Source organism: Pimephales promelas, chromosome 4 (assembly GCF_988280905.1).
Source record: "Pimephales promelas chromosome 4, fPimPro1.hap1.1, whole genome shotgun sequence".
NCBI classification, from domain to species: domain Eukaryota; kingdom Metazoa; phylum Chordata; class Actinopteri; order Cypriniformes; family Leuciscidae; genus Pimephales; species Pimephales promelas.
In genome coordinates this window covers 30,479,083-30,498,659 of record NC_142772.1, presented here as the reverse complement: position 1 = coordinate 30,498,659, position 19,577 = coordinate 30,479,083, and the positions used below count along the sequence as shown (strand labels likewise).

The 19,577-nt window shown below is 37.3% G+C and overlaps 1 protein-coding gene and 1 long non-coding RNA gene across 3 annotated transcripts; both read right to left on the bottom strand.

Moving 5' to 3' along the window:
* Positions 1-2,695: 2,695 nt before the first annotated feature.
* On the bottom strand, positions 2,696-15,655 carry LOC148981722 (uncharacterized). 2 transcript variants are annotated; one of them, XR_016168336.1, is made up of 4 exons: positions 15,441-15,655; positions 14,787-14,872; positions 14,523-14,615; positions 2,696-3,379 (listed from the first exon to the last, which is right to left on the bottom strand). It is a non-coding gene; the product is annotated as an uncharacterized LOC148981722 (long non-coding RNA). The 2 variants fall into 2 exon arrangements; XR_016168335.1 differs by lacking the exon at positions 15,441-15,655 and having other exon boundaries at positions 14,787-15,250.
* On the bottom strand, positions 9,303-13,653 carry tmem174 (transmembrane protein 174). The gene is made up of 2 exons (XM_039650004.2): positions 12,832-13,653; positions 9,303-10,960 (listed from the first exon to the last, which is right to left on the bottom strand). Exons 1-2 carry the CDS (start codon positions 13,635-13,637, stop codon positions 10,864-10,866), a joined length of 903 nt encoding a protein of 300 aa, XP_039505938.1. The 5' UTR covers positions 13,638-13,653; the 3' UTR covers positions 9,303-10,863.
* Positions 15,656-19,577: the final 3,922 nt, after the last annotated feature.

The following is a 19,577-nucleotide window of genomic DNA, read 5'->3' as shown; positions in this document are numbered from 1 at the left end:
CTTCTTTGAGTAAAATCTTCAAACTTAAAGCTTTTCAGATATATCAAATATCCAAACAAGGCTTTGTCAAGCCAGCATCAAAGTTTGTCATCAAACTTTACTCATCTAGTTTTAAATTATAATAATATTTCACAATATTACTGTTTACGTTATTTTTTGATCAAATCAATTATGCAGCCTTGGTGAAGATTACTGACCCCTAAACCCCTTTTGAAGAGTAGTTTGTATTACATCAAAAAAAGCTACAAAAGCTAACATACCATGGCTTGATATATAGACGTTTTAGAAAACCAGAGGATTCCTAAGAGATTCCTGTAAATAATAAGATGAGGCCATTACAGGATCTTGTTGATTTAAAGAGCCAGTGACAGCATCACAAGAGAAGCCTAAGCCTCATTCTATCTGCATACGTACACAGACTCATACACACAACAAAAGAGCACAGGTCTGAGCTGCTGTAATCTCTAAACTGTGTGCTCATGCAGACAGAAAAAGGGTGAGGGGTCATGGGTGAGAGGTCGTACTACTTATGGCTGGGAGTGATTGGAGAGGCTGAAGACATGCACAGATCATCCCTTGTAATTTAAGAGAGCTAATCTCCTGATCAAGTAAGTATGATAGAGAAAAATTCATTTATTGCAACAAATTGAAACTCGACGCCAACCACAGACGCCGTGCTTGTGTGTGGATGTGCATGTGGGATCAGGGTGGCATCTTCAGTCCAGCTCGCAGGTGGCCATGTCACTGTGCTCTGGGCCGTGAGCTGCAGCTAGGTCGCAGGTCAGCTGCTTTATTGGAGCCTTACTGGCACACACTATCCCTCTCTTTTGTCTCCCTCAACATTAATACTACTTTCAAATCTGCTCCTAACAAGACACACTCTCACACCCAGCATGTCTGCCATTCTTAATTATAGAGAGAGCGACCGACTCAGATAGTACATTTCAACAGAGCCTCTTTTAATAAAAACACTGCATTAAACTGCTCAGTGAAATGTTCAGGATGGATGACGTAACTCTACAATCACACTTATACAGGATGAGAGAATGACAGAGAAAGAAAGACATCAAATCCGAGTGTCAGTTTGAGGCGAGACTAAAAGCTGGGGTCAGTGTGTTTTAACAACTTTCATCGGATCATTAGTTGCAGGTGGAAGGAATAAATGACAGCATACTCTTCACTGTTATTTTTTTCCCTCTATCTATCTTTTTGTCATATTTCTGTCATACTTCATCTTCCTTCCCACAGTTTTCTTTAGTAAAAACAGAGAAAAGAACAGTGCTAGCTACAATTTGGGACCACCAAAGAGACTGTTTCTCTGTGATTAATGAAAAGGCCCCAGAAAGGTTGCATGAAAGTTTTTGTAGAATAAGAAGGAAGAAAGCAGGGCTGTCAGCAGAAAAAAAGAATTGCATGTCCTCTCTTTGTTGGTGTTCAATTCACAAATGTTGAATTGCGTTTGAAATTTGCTTATACAGTGGCCAAACGTGATGTCTGACCGGAAAATTGTCTTCTTCACACTTTATTCAAACTCTAGCTTGCACTAGCTTGAGTGGTTTGAGTTGTCAAACGTCAAGACCAAACGTCAGCAATTGGTTATGGCTGATCCAGAGTGGCTCTGGACAGATCCAATAGTTTTAAACTTAGTTAGTACCTGCCATCAAGGAAGTTAACGCTTGTCAATGGAGCGAGGCCAGACTTTCTGTTTAAATGAAATGTATGAGAGTGTGGTGGGATCAGGCTAGGATTTCCATTGAAAATAAAATAAATCCACTGCTCTCTTGTCTCATCAAATATCTCATCCAGCCAACAACAGAACAGTTTGCAATGCTTTGCTCGAACTTTGCCATTGCGTTGGTTACACCTACAACTGGTTATACCGTTGTCGCTTGCGAAACCAAATGGCAGCACCGCAGGTGGAAACATGCAGATTTAAGGGCGGTAATATTATCATAAGATGCCCTTCCTACATCAGAAGGGAAGCGAAATCTGATTGGCTTATTTTTTGACATGTTTGCAGAGAAAGGCTTACCACTTTTCAAGGTTGTGACTTTACACATTTTCTGGGTTGGTAGATGCACCGTGGTTGTGGTGGGCAGATCGAGGCTTTGCGGAACACTGAAACAGTTGAAGCAAATGTGCCGTATTGTGTCGAGGCTTTGAAACAATCCGACACCCATCTACCCTAGTGGTCAGAACAGTGTAAATACAACAAAACCCTGGACCAAACATGCATAAAAACACGTTTAACGAATCTGTTGCAATTTTTTATTGAAAGTAAAATCTTTCAAATGCAATCTAATCATCTAATAAGATTTTCAAGTGTATATATGTTCTTTTAACAATTGGCAGAGTTTGTTTTGTTTGTTCTAGGAATGGCTCGGCTAAACAGGCCAATACGAGACCATGAACTACCATTATTCATTTAAATTATTCTAATGTCTAGTTAAAACATCTACGAATGTATAAAACTTACCAGAGATTAGGTAAAACCGACATACAGTTGTTCATTGATTCTCAGTGAGGCCTCATGATTTATGGGTTGAGAGAGATCATCGCCCCCAGCGGTGAATATTGAAATTTCTAAGTGTTTCGAAACAGTTATGATGTAATGAAGCCTTGTTTACTGAAATCACGTGACTCTGGAAGTTTGATACATAAATTACATTTTAAAATACATTGAAATAGCAAAAAAAAAAAAAAAAAAACTATATTACTTTTTCATTGTATTTTTGTTCAAAGAAACGTAGCCTCACCTTTGTGAAAAAATCTTACTGACCCCAAACTTTTGAACCGTAATGTATTTTTGATCAGTTGACATACTTTTTATTAGTAATAAGTAAAGGCAGGTCTCTTCAAGTTAAATACGTGTCCCGATTTCTACTGTACATAATGTGTAAATGAATTCAGAGAATGGAAATCTGTCCTAAATATCATTTTTGAATATTTGCTGTAACCACAATATGCATCTAAACACAGCGATCACATTTAAATAGATTAATGGGGACGGAAAGAGAAAAGGTAAAAAGAGATGAGCAGAAATTAAGGGTTGAGGATGCCCACTAAAACCACACTGAGTATCTAACAGAAGTTTCTTTTAAAGTCCAGAACATATAAAAGGTCTGCCATCAACACATATAATCTCTTATATAAAAGGCCTGCCATCAACACATATAATCTCTTAGCTGAGCCCATTGAAAGCCAGGGCTTTGGGGTTAATTCACCCATCGCTCTGTGTTTGAATCAACTCCAGACTCACATTGAGATGAAAGCCCGAGAGTCCCACGGACGAGCTGCACCATGGGGCCCACTGGGCCTCTTCAACGAGGCCGGATTACTGCATGTTGGTCTGGCTGGGACCTCCATCAGGACAGGGAAACTGAAAAGAAAAACAATAATTAGAGATAATTGCTTGTGTCCAAACATGAACATTAAAGCCCCCTCCCTTTCTATCTCTCTCTCTCTCTTTCTTTGACCCCCCCCCCCCCAACTACCATCACTACCTACCCCCCCCCCCCCCATCTCCCCCCATCCCCCTATCCCATCTCATCTCCCAGTCTCTCTCTTTTGGTAGTATATCGGGTGCAAAGAGAAAAACACACCCCTGTTTTGACAGCTGGGCAGGCGAACATAATTTGTGACAGCTGAACTGAAACGTCTTTAAACAAGACGGAAAAGAAGAAAAGGGGGGTTTGAGTGAGAGACTGCGGGGCAGAAGAGGGAAAAGGATGGAGGAATGTGGAAAGAGAGTGAATTATTGACAACAAAAAAAAATATATTCATGCAGGGCTTCATATGCATCTAAAAGTTGAGACCAAAGTAGACCAAACTAAAATATGAGGAAAGAAAAGAGAAAAACAGAATTAGAGAGAATGAAAATTTGTATGATTTAAAACATTTTGAAAAATTAAAAAATAGTTTCACCCGAAAATCTCACTTGAACATGGTGTCACGCAAAGTTTGACGCATTGGGTTAATTTGCTGTTTTGCAACTGTGACCTCTGAACTTTGAGGTCTACGGGGGTCAAACTGAACCCAGAATGAGGCAGCCAAAATCATGTCAGTCTGAGGGAGCAATGTCAAAGGTCACCGGTGAGATCTTGGGGTATATGGTCCAAAACAAGGACCATATGTGAATAGATACACATTTTGAAACCAAAATAACCCCTTATTTTCCATTCACTAACCCTTATGTAGGCACACGCAGACAGACCCACCGCAGACATATTGCATCCAAATTGAATTAAGTCATAAATAGAAGTGCTACATTGATGCTAGAGAGGCACTGACGGAACATTGGCTGACCGCCCTGCGAAATTGACAGCGACAGAAGTTTTCCCTGATGGAAAATACTAATGTAAACAATGGAATGCGGTTTCAAAATATCCGGAATCCCAATGCTGCTTCTGTTTATATTTCTTCACCAAAACTATTCCAGTTTGAGCACGAGAATTACAGAATTACGTTGGGAAGAGGTGGGATGAGGCCAAGGCTAAGAAGCCACCTCTGGCCATAGGGAAATATTTCATGAAAATGTCGTGGAACTTCGATCAGGTTAACATGCACGACAACATCGCAGACGTACAGTCCCCCTGTGACAGAACAACTCTGATTCGCTCTTTCCCTGTCTCACACATGCCATTTATTAAACACCCGTCCCATAAATCGGGTAAAGTACTAATTCAGTACAACACCTTTACTGGCACTTTAATGTTCCTCAAACAACCTGCAGTGAAATCCTCTGGACCAACAAAGACTCTGTGAGGAACACGAGTGTCCTCAGTGTTTGTTTGTGTATAGATTAAACACCAAGAAAAAGTGAGAGAAAAAGAGACATCTCACTGATGCTCTCTGTACTAGGCTGTGTTTCTTTTTCCAGACAGCAATCAAACATCTGCAAAGATCATCTGAGCCTTATTAGGTTTCTCTCGGTTTTATTAAAGACAGGGACATGATTTCTCCATCAGATACTACCACTGGACCGCAGCCTAAAAAATGGCAATCAATAACCTATTCAGAACATATATGTATGGCTCATGAGGTTCATTGCATTGTGCGTTACATTATGACATTTATTGAGGGGTAATGCATTGAACTATGGAGGGCAGTTTTTCTGACCAAAATGAAATTCGCTTTGCAATGAAGAAGTATCTAAAGACAATCCTGACTTTTGTCCAGGACCATAAGTGAAATGGATCTCGAAACCTTGGCATAACTTTTAAACAGTTTAAGTTTTATGATTCCCAACCACAAATGACTTTTCATTACTAATTGTTTTCTGAAAAGAAGATATTGATTTAAGAAAGACATTTTCATCAGTTTTAAACAGCTACATTTTTCCACTCTTAACCACGTTTCCCACAGTCCAGCTGTTAATAATTCATTTTTATAATTCATATTTCTAGCCATTATACTGTCTCATGTTCTTTATCTGAATCGGTGGAACACCTGCTCGGTAACAGAGGCCAGAGTATAAAAGTCCAGACGTGAGCAGTATTAAAACCGTGTGGAGAGGAGGACCCATGTTGGCTCCAGAAGACACAGCAACACACGAGTCAATGGCTTTCTCAGGCTGTGGAGAGCAACTGGCGGCCAGAGTGAATAAGACTTGAATGGGGGCCTAGGGACTGCTGATAGATTTGCCATTAGAGCTACTTACCGCCCTCACACACATCAAACGGCCTGCACACGGTAAACATTCATTTTGGCACTTGCTATATCATAGCTCAGATTCTCAAAAGGTAGCCTTCTTCCGTCATTGATCGTTGCAATGGGAAAATTGAGTGGAAAAAAATGCAATAATGTGTGTGTTGGGGGACACTTGTCTCAATAACAGCCTTCCTGTTTCAGAAAAGTAATGTAACAATGTGTTCAGCAGATCCGTTTGTGTGCATGTGTTTATATAGTATATATGTACAGTGTGTGTGTTTGAGACTATATGTAAATGAGCTTCAGTGTCTGTGAATCATTTCCTGTTTGCCATATTGATCTAATCATCCTGGGGTTTTACTGTCAGATGCACCCCAAACTAACTGTGTAGTGTGCGTTAAAGTTCAGTTAACGCATTTGATCTCTTACCCTAGCCATTCATGCACTACGTATGTATAACTGTAAGCATGCACGTCATTAGCTCAAGCGTACGCATGTCGAATATAGCGTATGAGTGCTTAAACCTGTATGGAGTAATAACGAGTGTGTGAGTGATGCTCTCTCTATCTGGGTGGCAGTACCTCTAGAGGGGCGTCTGGCTCTGCTAGCAACTCGAACAGCGGGGGGATAATTTGGATTTGATTGGTTTCACATGTTTTTCATAAACAACAAAGCTCTCTCCCTTCGTTTTGCTCCGCTGTATTTGGCTGAAAACATGGAATCCATTTGTCCCCTTCTCCCCTCTTTGCTATTTAGCATTAGTGAGCAGCGTGTCACGTGTTGAACAGACCACCAGCACGATGGGCATCTCAGTTATGGTGACAGACTGTAACACTGGTAAACTGGCATTTTGCAAAACACACTCAGATATAAGCAGTGAATTATACACATGTTCATGCTCTCTCTGTGCATAATAAAAGACATTAACAAGTCAGGTTAAAAATGTACTCTGTAATAAAAATGTCTGATAAAAGGTTTTCAAACCTGGTGTTGTTATAGGGAGGCCTTCTTTCTTTGAGCTTATGTCCCTGAATAAATGACATAGGCTGAGCTTATGTCCCTGAATAAATGACGTATCTAGTCAACACACTTCTCGTTCACCTCATCCAAAGGTGCTCGGTTTGAAGTCAACAGCTGTGTTCGAAACTGCCAGCCAATACCGTTGAGATGACTGGGAATGCTAAGGAATTGCTTTATCCAAATTATCCAAATAAAAAACATCCAAATGTATTTATCCTAATACATAAATTACAATGTCTGGCAGATTAGCATACTCCCATTTGACGCTGCTGGTACACTCAACTGTAGCTCATTTTATCCCATTCCAATATATAGTGACATCTCCAAGTGACATGCAGTATATATATATATATATATATATATATATATATATATATATATATATATATATATATAGGCTATATATACTATTTAGCCTATTTAACTATTTAATATACAAAATATAATAAATAAATAAATAAAAAACAGGGAGTAGCCTGTTTTTAGTGTGAAACATATCTTTATTTTTATTGCTTTAAACAACAACAAAATACAACTACTATTTTAGAGCCAGGGGAGCAAACACACACACACACACACACACACACACATATATATATATATATATATATATATATATATATATATCACAAAAAAATACCTTTGTATCAATCAGAGATTTTGAAGACAGTAGGCTACACAAATGAACAGTCTTAATAGCTTTACCATTGTACTAGATTGAACAGTAGAAACGTAATTTTCGAATTCTTTAAGGAATACTGAGAAAAGGGGCTTTTTGTTTGACTGATAAAATTACCAAAATAATTACAAAAGCCTCCTTAATAGCGTGAAACATGGAAGGGACTTATATTGATGATTATGTCACAGCACTGATTTTATAGCCTATTTTATTTTAAACATTTGTTTAAAGTTGTTGTTTTTTTCCTTCTCATTATTATGAATAGGTTAAACAATTAGAATAAGTTAGCATAGGCTAAATTGCATCCGGGGCCATGCCAAACAAACAAGATGGGTGCATGGCAATGTTAACAGATGGCTTCCTCAAATTATTACACATTCTTTAGAGATGCCTGTGTTAAACCTTCTTTATGCAGGGTTAAAGCTGTTCTGTGCCTGCTGATAATTATGAGTAGAAAAGCCAGACAAAAATATGCCTGCTCTGACCCACCTCAGCCCCTAATAAAAGTATAGGCTACAGTTGAAATTGCCGTGTAATTGCATTTATGTCACCTCTGAGCCTGTGCAAAGACACCTAAGTGCCACTTCAGAAGTGCATCCGTGACACCTTTGCAGTCACAGTGTAAATTTGGCGTGAGATTGAGATTGTAAACCGTCCTAAAATTCAGACAGCCAGTGGAGCAGTGCATTCACTTTCCTCCTCCTCGTTAGTCTGAACAAGTTAAAATGTTAAACGTGTTCTGTAATAAATAAAGCGGTGCTCTCCAATAATGAGCGCTGTCGGCCACCCGCGATTTAGTGTGCGCAGTGAAATTAATGAAATTCACATTTCACTGCGGTTTCGATAAAAAAAGGCACAATACAAATTCTGGGGCACTGTTTAAAAATGTATTGGATAAAGCACTTTAGCTTTTTGGGAACAATTTTAACTGTTAAAAGTCAGCTAATTTATGGATTAGGCCTAGGCTATAGGCTACGTGAACCAAATAAAAAGATAAAAGCAGACGAGTTGGTTGTATAAGTTATAACTTTGAAAACAGTGGAGAAAACAAAAAGAAAAGAAAGTAAATTAATAGATTTTTTCGTGCTGTCTAATTATTTGTTTATTCATTCATTATGCCTCTATCAGGCGCTCCACTCATAAAATGAATATTTCGATATTAAAATGTTGGACACTGAGTGATTTCGAAGGGGGTTGAGATAGCCAACCTTACAGTACTGGACCGGAAATTGTATTCGCCAGACAATTTTTTTTTATTAAATAAAATGCAACGTCATAAATTACCCAAGTAGTCACAATGAAGGAAAAAAAGAAAAATAAATTTGTGGATTAAGGATTAGGCACATCATTTTGGTAGCAAATGATAATTGGGACAACAAAGCGTCAATGGCAAAAACGCGTTTTACCCTGAATTTATACAAATATAAACCACGTTACAGACAAGAGACAAGCAACGACGCTTGAGTCTTATAGTTTGAGGCATTGCTCATGCCTGTTTAATAGACCTCCTTAGCAGTAGGCTACCCTGCAGTACCCGAATTGGCCATTCAATCCCATTTAACGAAGGAAGGTTGTCTGAGCAGATGCTATCACAGGAAGAAACGGCAATTTTTAAAAGCACCTACTGGTTGCAACTCTTGTTTAGAAAGCTTACTTGTATATTTGCCTTTTGTACAAACTGAATAAAAGTATCCAAACAATACATCCAAGTTTATGAAAAAAAATTGTTGTGGAACTCATTTAGCTATTTGTTCAATGTAAAATGCGGTTTTCATGAGTTTAAATGTCAGTTGACACACGTTATGAAACGGTATAACCCAGGATGTTTAGTTTAAAATAACATTTGCAATTCTAAATTTAAAAACCAATAGGGGCCTATCTTGGGTAAAGTGTACAATAAACAAAAGAAACCAAAGAAACAAAATATAAGGATGTAGGCCTATATAGAACAAAATTGAAGAAACATTATTTTTTGTTTTATTTAAGGTTCAAAGGGTAAATTATAGCCTAGATCATCTGAATAAGTTATACAAACAAAAAAAAATTCAATATTTCGTCTGAACAGATGGGGAGGTTTATTCTTACAATTGTAGGCCTAGGCTATTTCTATGCTATTTATACAATAGCCTACTAAAGGTCACACAAAATGCGCGCGTGCGCGCCCACACACACACACATACACACACACAGTTTTTGCCTATAAAATTTCCCTCCCTGTTTGCCATTCTGAACGAAAAAGTTTAAAATGAAACGAGGGCGGAAGGTGGTGATGGCATATAAGTATTTAAACTAAGAAAAATTCACGCACCCAATTTGAAATAACTTAAATAGCCTAATTTAGATAAATAAAATTTAGATATGTCCACTATTTAGAATGTAGGCTACAGCACTGTTTGTATATTGGACCGTTTATGGATAAGTTGTAGATTTTTAAATAACCTTATTTTTGGCAGACAATTGTTAGCCTACTATTAAAATCCAACCCGAATTAATATAATTAAATGCAAATTATTAATAATTAAATTAAGTTTGATACAAACCATGCAGGCGGAATTCAAGAAGGTTAAAGAATATGACTCAAAAATTATTATAGGCAAACATAAGTAACATACAATGAGCCGTAAAAGAAGATTAAAACAATATTTTCCCCCCCTTTTGTATCACATTGATCGAACTTTTTAAGTAGGCCAAATGATTTTTTTTCTTCTTTTTTAATGTACTTTGTTATAGTATAGTAGCCTATATGTATAGTGAACCATTCTGTGTGTGTGTCCTGAATAAAGACGTGATGGTGATGATGATGATGATGATGATGATGAGGGTTTTGTACTTTAAATCGATTAAATTTATTCTCTTTTCTTGTTTTGTTTTAAGTCGATATCTCATCGAACCATAACAATAGAATTTAAACAAATATATTGCTTCATATTTCCTAAAATGACAGACATGCCCTTCCAGTCAAAAGCTAGCACTGAAATGTCCTTTTACATCCTCGTTCACACAAAATGTTAAATATCCTGTAGAGACATTTTTTTTCATGCGTTTATGGCAGTTGGACGGGGATTACAAAAGTAAAGTTATTTATCAAACTATTTGTCAAAAACGAATGCACAAAAAGGAAATACACCACATTCCCAATTTTTGGTGAAATAGTAACTTTGTCTTACTTCCTCACTCTTTCTGCCCCCATGTGGCCCTCACCGGACGCTCACGTGTGTTCCCAGGAGCCCAAGAGGACACTAGTGAGCTCAATATCATAAAACAGCACACATAGCCTGCGTATAAAATAATTTGTATCGAAACTGCAGTAAAAAGAAAGCTACATTTTTCAAACATGAAAACTTCAATCACTTCAGTTAATTATTAATTATAAAATATAATAGGCTAATTATTAAATTATTATAATAAATGGCTTACTTTTTTTTTTTAAATATGAACAATTATTAATATTCGCCCAGTATATATTATTATTAATGGCACTCTGTGTGTATATGTTTACAACATAAATGTAACAACTAATTGTCAAAAAGCTCCTCGTAAGCAGGTGGAGAAGAAGCGCTCCCTGCAGTACTCGCTTTCGTCTCTTCCTCCTCATTTGGGACGCCGTGATTCCTGCAACGAAACCATAAAAAAATGCACTTATGCCACCCATAGTATTTTGTGCACAAAATAACGCAAAGGTGCTTAGCTGCTTATTTTACGCTATTTTAGCTTTGCATCATATTTTAGAGAACGGTAAGTGTTGTAACACGTTTTGTTTACGTCTGTAACTCATGTGTAGGCAATAGTTAGAAAAAAAGTTAAAAAAAAAAAAAAAAAAGCCGTCATTGGAGCACCAGTAGCCTACCCTTTCAAAAGGCAGGCTACACCAAAAAATTTACTATAATGCTTATTTCTATCCGACAATTATGAGAATTAAAGTACTTTTTTGAATGTTAAAGTGGTTCACATTTGTAACAAAATTGTACAGCTATTAATTGTAGGATATATCACCATCTTGAAATGTTACCGCCCCAGTGACAGCTTTTATAGCTAACTTTTTTTTCCCCTTAAACGACTCTTAAGAAAAAGAAAAAAGGTAGGCAGCTATAAAAGCAACCCTTTAACACCAATAGAAAACAGACATCTTAAAATTTGTGGAAACATTTTTTTTTTTTTTTGGTTACTTGTTTAAGATAATTTACATTTAATATTGTATATTTTGTATTGTAATTCTTAGGGACTGCAGATAGAAACAAGCTCAAGCTAAATCTGGTGCAAAGCATCTTTAATTAATGTTTTTTTGCACAATATCCCTAATCAAATAAATAAATAAACAAACAAACAAACAATTATGTCATCCCCATCTAACCCATTCCTATATAGGCCCACCCCGTCATTTAACATGATCGTAAATCGAATTAAACCAGATGTAAAGTTATACTTCCTTCACAATAGGCTTTTGATCTTAATCATTTATATTCTTACACACTCATGTAGCCTATGGATTTCAGCTTTTACTTAAACTTCGTTACTCAGTTGACTAAGCTACTCCTTTTCTCCCCTGAGCTTTTAAATTTAAATGAGAACTCCGGCGAACTATGAACCTTTGGTCTAATAAAACATCGGTAGACCTACCTAGTCAATCGTTCTCTGAGATTTGTTTTCATGGTAATCGAATGTAAAGAGTTTTATCTCTAAAAACTGTTTAGCGTAAAATTGCTAGTACTGGGAGCATTGACCACTAACAAGGCTCAAAATAGCCCCACACTAACGCAGTAACATGGCTATTTTTCTGATAACTATTTATGGCTCCTGTCTGTATCGTCTATGGTCTTTCTACTCGAAGTGAATTGTCTTCATAAAGTATCTTCTTGATAAACGGTCTACACTTACAAAGTTCTCAGTGCTTCGTTTTGCATGTATGGACCCTCATTATGTTACTGCGTTAGTGTGGGGCTATTTTGAGCCTTGTGGTATAAACTAGCGATTTCTTTTGCGTTACCCATTGCTAGCATTACACGCTAAACAGTTTTTAGAGATAAAACTCTTTACATTCGATTATCATGAAAACAAATCTCAGAGAACGATTGACTAGTTACCGATGTTTTATTAGACCAAAGGTTCATTGTTCGCCGGAGTTCTCCTTTAAGTGCAAATTTAACTGCGTTACATTTGAATTATTACAGCCGAATGATTTGTTAAAACTTCACCGATTAGTTTGTTTCATCCACATAAGTCTAAAGAGTTCAGACATACAATTTCTTAAAATATAGCCTAGATATTAAACTCATCTACATTATCGGTTACAGTGATTAAGTGATTTTCTTTATTCTTCAATATTTGGTGTTTTACAATATGGCTAAATAAACCCATCACTTTAGATACTTACAACCAAAAAGTGATTAGTCATTAAAAAAATCATCTTAAGCTGATATTAAGACAGTGTCTAGATAAATCTAAATTAATCTAATGTCCACCACCATCAGTATTCATCATAATACCTGTTTTCCCTTTGCTCTGCTGTGGCATTGTCGTATTCACCGGAAATAAAGCCGGGGTTTTCCATGGGATACACGTTGTAATACTGTGGCGGTGTGCTCATTGTGACTGCTAATGGCTGGTGACTGGAGTGCAAACCATTAACAGGGCCCAGGCTTTGGTCAGGTACTACAGAGGTGTAAGGTGGTGGGATGTACTGGACCACCGTGGCCCTGTGGAAGGTAATAGGCTGATTGAGTCTAGTAAAGACAAACGATGGTCCTGAAAGTGGCGGCAGAGGATCCGTTTCAGGTGTTCTCTCCCCATCATTCTGTTTGCAGCTCAGGCAGGAGAGCATTTGAAACTTGCAGATGCTTATGAGCACGAAAGTACCTCCGACAGACAGAAGAACGGGCCCCAGAAGCTGTGTCCACTCGTAGCTGTGACTGACATTGTAATTTGTCCACCCCATAGCCGTGAATGTCATGCCAACTAGGCCCAAGAAGACTCCAGAGAACAGTAGTGTGGCACCAGCTTTGTCTCCATCCGACACTTGACTGTCTGAAGAGGTCGGTGCTTGGCTGGACATCAAAGAGACAACATTCACAGGGGCATCACTTGGACTCTGGGTGCTGTTTGAGATGGAATTACAAACACCAGCAGGTACTGCATCACTTGGCCCGCCAAGAGGGCTTGTCCCCTGATTCCTACTTTCCGTTATGTTCTTCCAAAGATCTAGAAAGCTGTTATGTCTCATCTGGCCAGAACTGCACTGATTTTGTATGATGTCTTGAGGATTGAGACACATGTCTGAGGAATATTCACTCATCTGTGCCAGGATGATCTTTTAAGAACTTTGTTTAGCTTTTTTGGACATTGGCTCAGAAGCTTAGTTAACAGGTAACAGATCATTACTGCTATGCTGGAAATTTCAACACTCAGTTATCATATTGGTGCGTGAGCACTGAAATGTGTAATCTCTGTGTTCCATGACAGTAGGAAATTTGCAGGTCCAAAGACTAAATATAAATGATCAAATCTTAAAAAAAGACTAACAAATTAACTGCCCAGTAACTGTCCTTTGCATAGAATAAATAGATCAGTCAAACTTGATGATGTAGTGTGAAGCTGTCCAAAACAACACTGGACCCCCTGACTTAAAACCCATAAAGACATGTTTAAAAATTATCTTCTGTGTTCCACAAAAGAAAGAAAGTAAATGATCACAGATCACAAAATGTTCACTTTTGGGTGAAACATTCCATTAATATGTCACCATTATCAAAACAGCAAAGTCTATGGCAAGAGGAAAATACTATTTAAATCAATGAACTAAAGTTTTAAACACAAGGGAATCATGCAGTTGCACTTCAATAGGAGCTTCCTTAAATGGGCCAGAACATAGAGAGAGATAAAAAAAAAAAAAAACAGTATCAAAATAATTCTGCATCACTTTTACTTTTTTCAAAGCCGCATCCAGAGTCCTAATGGATTTATTTAGCAAAACAATGTTTTACTCAGAGCAGTGACCTTGCAAACTTCAACTAAAATCCAGTTCACTAAAAACACAAACTGTCACTAAACTTTGATGACGCATTTACCTAACTATTGGAAAATGACATAAGAATTACAGTACATGTATATAAAATAAAAAGATTTCTCACTACTGAACTCATATATGCATATGGCATGTTTTATTTAAGACTAGTTTTACCTGTTGTCGTGGAGTGGAATATGAATCAAATTTGAAGTGATAATTGGCCAAAAAAAGACTTGCTCAAGAAGACACCAGTATGGTTTGAATCTCCTGATGGTGAAAGCAAATGTGATCTTGTGCATATTGCAACTCACTGAACAGAACTAGAGAGTATTACAATTCAGCTGGAGCTTCAAATGCAATCATTTACACCTCAATCACGTTTTTTTTTTTATTATTTTATTATTATTTTGAATTTAGTATTGAGCTAAATTCTTCTACCTCTTTGTGAAGATCAAGCAGGATGTCAGAACTGTCCCATGCAGAAGACTTTGTTTTAATTCTTTTTCCAAAGCTTGAGGAGACACCTGAGACACATTTAGGAAGAGAATAGATTCCAGCACAAGAATGTTTAAAATCAGCCCAGATTTTGCGCCGGACACACTCTTTCAATTAAGCCGAGTCCAAATATTTATGAGGAGAACATTTCCTCTTTCTCTCGGCCGCTCTCTTTGTGATCATGAAGTGTGTAGTATGCATGGTAATAACAAATGTGTGTGCTGGTGTGTGTGTGTGTGTAGGATAGGTCTGCTTAAATGATATCTTGGCATTCGCAAAGCTCAAATACTGTCAGTGTGAATGCTTTGGACAACCTCCCGGTAAGTCTTTGTTTGATTCGTCCCATTTTGATTCTCACTAGCTGCTAGTTATTTGCATTGGATGCAGTGATAAAACAAAAGCAGAGAACTTCTTCATAATATGACCCTGCACTGGATTAATTATTAGTATAGAGACTACATTGTCTCAGTATTGTACAAACATTAACAAACCTTGGTAACACATTTCTTCATTCAGCTTTAAATGATTAGCCACCAAATGAAATCTTTTAACATCTGCAATAGTGGCTTACTTTAGATTCCTCTCATCGTAATTTACCTCGTCTCCCCTCTTCCTTCCAGTGGTTCCTATGCAGCACAATATCCTGACCGCACGCTAGGCTGCATGAGCATCCACGTCCTCCAATGGGAAAAGCGCATCTGCAATCACAAGAGGGGCCTTAATAGGAATCCATTGCACACACTCTCTGTTCCTCCCTAGCTCTCTCGCTCTGACCACCCCTTCATCTCAGTGTGGCAGAATGTTGCTTCATGCCATTGTCACGTAAATCCTCCACAAGAAAAAATGATTGGATCATTATTGCAGTGATTATTATGTTTCTAGCATGCTATATGTTTGGCAACAGTTCTTTTAAACCTAATTGATAAAGTGTGAAGCTTTTCATTTCTTGAACAACCATGTAGGAAACGCATCATGGCCATATTCCAGGATGACAAAGCCAAGATACATTCAATTTTGATGGTTGGGAGGGAGCATGAAAAATAATTTTCACACATTTCATAAAACTTTTTTAGATTTAACTGTGTGTGTGAGAGAGAGAGGTTTATTCAATAACAGTGTGTTCGCTAACTAACCATTTGAAAAGTACGCTTTCAATCTGTTAAAGATTTATTATGATTGATTGATTGATTGTTGTCTTCTGTCAAATGATTAATCACGATTAAATCACATCCAAAATAAAAGTTTGTGTTTACATAATATACAGTATGTGGATGCACTGTGTATAATTATATAATTATTTATATATATATATATATATAAATACACACACATGCTTGTATATATTTCAGAAATATTTTCATGTATATACTGTATAGATTTATATATAATTTATATGATATGTAAATATATATATGAAGAGTTCAGATGCAAAAGCCTCTAAATGCCATTTGAAATTTTCTTCTTTAATGATGATTTTTATCAAACTTGTATATTTAAGTTCAGTAATTTCACTTAAATTGCATTGAGGATTACCTATTAATTGTCATTTAAGTGAAATTACTGAACTTGAACATATAAGCTTGATAAAAATGATCATTTTAGAAGAAAATTTCAAATGGCACTTAGAGGCTTTTGCATCTGAACTCTTCATATATATATATATAAAGACACACACATGCTTGTATATGTTTCAGAAATATGTTTATGTATATACTGTATATAGATTTATATATAATTTATATGGTATGTAAATATAAATATTTTATAAATAAACAATATTTTTTTCTTAAATATACATGCATGTGTGCTGTGTATTTATATATACAAAATAATTGTACACAGTGCACCCACATATATTATGTAAACACAAACTTTTTTATTTTGGATGCGGATTAATCGTTTGACAGCCCCATTGTCTTCCAGGATTATACTTAATTTGGAACCGAAGTACAAAGTAATCATTGGATTTGACACTGCAAACTTAGTTGCATTATATCTTTAAGATATAGGCCTATTCACAGTTTGTTTGTGACCGATGCAGTTAGATATCTTGTCCTGTATTATGCCTGAATGTTTTTACTCTATAGCTGCACTAACATTTGTTGTGGTGCTCTCACTATTTGAAAGGCTCATAAAATTGATAAAATCATGTCACAATGTAACCATAATTATATATATTATGTATATTTGTTGACCTGTGCATGTTTGGATACTAAATTTCACTCTCTCTCTTTTTTTTAACAGGCTGACAGATTGCCCATCTACTGCCTGGCTTTTTACTGTGACCATTGTGATTGGTTCCCTTCAGTTATTGAGCATGACACATTTGTTTCTCTCCTTGTGTCCCCCCTCCTATCTTGTTTTTGCCTCTGTGCAATGCATGTTGGTTCAAAATCAGATTGGTGAACAGGCACATAAAACTGTTCCTCCATTCTGAGCAAAAAGAGAAATGGTACATGAAAGCTCAGAGCAGTGGAAGGATGGAACAATGGGCGGACAGGACCAAGGCAGGTTGGAGGGAATAAGAGATGCGAGAGAGAATAGGGTTTCGTGCCTGGCGAGCAGAACCACGTCATGGGCAATTTGTCACAAAAGTCGGGGGCCATGATGGAGGATGGTGACATCTTAACTCCCATGGAGCAGCCCCCACAGTGTCTACCATACTACTGCCAGCCAAAGATGAGGTAATATTGCTTGCACCAGATTACACCAAAAATATCTAGGCTTTGTGTCCTGTATTGAAGAGAATCCTATCTAATCGCAAGAGCGCAATGGAATAATTGATTCCAAGAGAGCAACTGCAGCATTCAGTAATATTTTCCAATCATCCATGGCAACTTTGTATATCAGACTGAAACTGAAACTGCTGCCACTTTCACGTCTCATGTGTTACACAAAGGACTCCCTTTCTTGTTTAATTTCTAACACAACTGGCAGCATTTTGCGTTTTTGTTCTTGATTAGTGGAAAGCACTTCAGAATACTTCAGTGTTAATATTACTCTAATGTTGCAATGTTCATCTTGGCTGATTGTTTTGCACAGTGTAATTAACTTCTTCGTCTTAGAATGTTCTGTCAGATAAAATACTACTACTACTACTAATAATAATAATAATAATTATTATATTTATTTATAATAATTATATAATAATAATTATTATATTACATTTAAATAATTATATTTAAATATGTAATGCCAGGCCTGGTGCCACAAGGGGCAAAAAGGGGCATTGCCCCCTTATTGTCAATTTGTTTGGTTCGGCCACCAAACAAAGGAAAGTCTGCAACTCCTCGTGCCATAATAATAGTAGTTAGGCCTAGTTTAGTAACTATCTCTGGCCAAACTATTTAAAAATAGCGAAAATAGCAAAAAAAGTACCCGAAAGCAGGAACAGGTACAACTTTTACACAGCGGAAAACCAAACAAAGGCGTTCAGAGCAGAGCCGAGTCAAGTCGAGTTGGTACTGTGTAGTGGAAAAGCGCCATTAGCCATCGCAGCACCGATGAGGCTGCATGGCTTCAATAATCACCTTAGTCAACAGAGCCTAGAATTAGTAGTGAAAGCATTACAAGTTGCAGAGATGTCACTGGACAGATGGTACTGAAACGAGGTTTCTATTAAAACATCTTTCATCATATGGATTCTAGAGGGTGAAATATGAGTGTCTGGAGAATTTGAAGGATTTCAAATGGTATAAGCAAGCTCCTCGTGCACTGTTGTTTTGGGAGACCTACCAAAGGCTGAAGAGAGGGAGGAGCCGGCAGATGTGGATGGAGATCAAGAATGATATTAGGTGTGGTTAGAAGAGGAGGAAGAGAGAAAAGAGATGATACAGGAGGATAGATGTTCTAAGAATGGAGGAGAGAATAAAATAAACCGAATACAGTCAGTAGATGGGTGCGGGTGGAAACATGGAAAGATGGAGAGAGAGAAAGAGAAGCCAAAGGATTAAAGAGGAGTAAATGAGGGGAACAGTGTGAGCCGGAGGAGAAAAGCAAACACATTTTTAAGTTATGAAGGTCCAGCTAGTCTGTTTGCTCATATGGTTTTGCTCATACTGAAGAGGGGGGCGTTGGATCAAAAGGCCATGTCATTCTGTAATGGAGCATAAATGTAAGTGATGCTGCTCCTGCTCTCTCCTTCTTTAATAACTCAACTCTATTACCCCACAGAGTCTCTGCAAAAACACAGCCTGTGACAACATCCAAAGAACATTTGAAATCAGTTAGCTAAAGAGCTGAAAGACCCTCTCCTCTTTAACCTTCTAGACAGAGTTTAATATCTGTAATATGGATCATCTTTGAGTGCATCGATTGGTGTTGATCTAGAGGCGGGAGCCTATATTGCATCATCTGACAAATATAATAACCATCAGGTAAAGTAGCCTACTAAATTTATGTCAGTGTTGTCCTGAATATTTAGACCAACAACACGACTGCTAACCTGATATTGTTTTTATAAAACAGTTTACAAACAAAAATTTGTATTGAGCAAAATTACATGCCAGTTCAGTTGGCTATTTTTGCTTCGCCGTGTAAAAAGGTCCGAATGAAGCCACTGTTGAATTAACCATCACGAGTCTCCTGATTTAAGACCATCACACCAAGTATTCTAATTCTATAAGATTATGGGTGACGACACTGCATCTATAACGATAACAACACACAGGAAATGATCGTTACTGTTGGACTCGCTCACTGTCGGTCACCTCACTTTGAAGCACAGCACAGGTA

Excerpts from the sequence above, each read along its gene's own strand:
- tmem174 (XM_039650004.2), bottom strand. The coding sequence starts at position 13,637 with ATGAGTGAATATTCCTCAGACATGTGTCTCAATCCTCAAGACATCATA. Across the intron at positions 10,961-12,831 it reads GCAGAGCAAAGGGAAAACAG|GAATCACGGCGTCCCAAATG; the intron begins GTATTATGATGA and ends GTTTCGTTGCAG.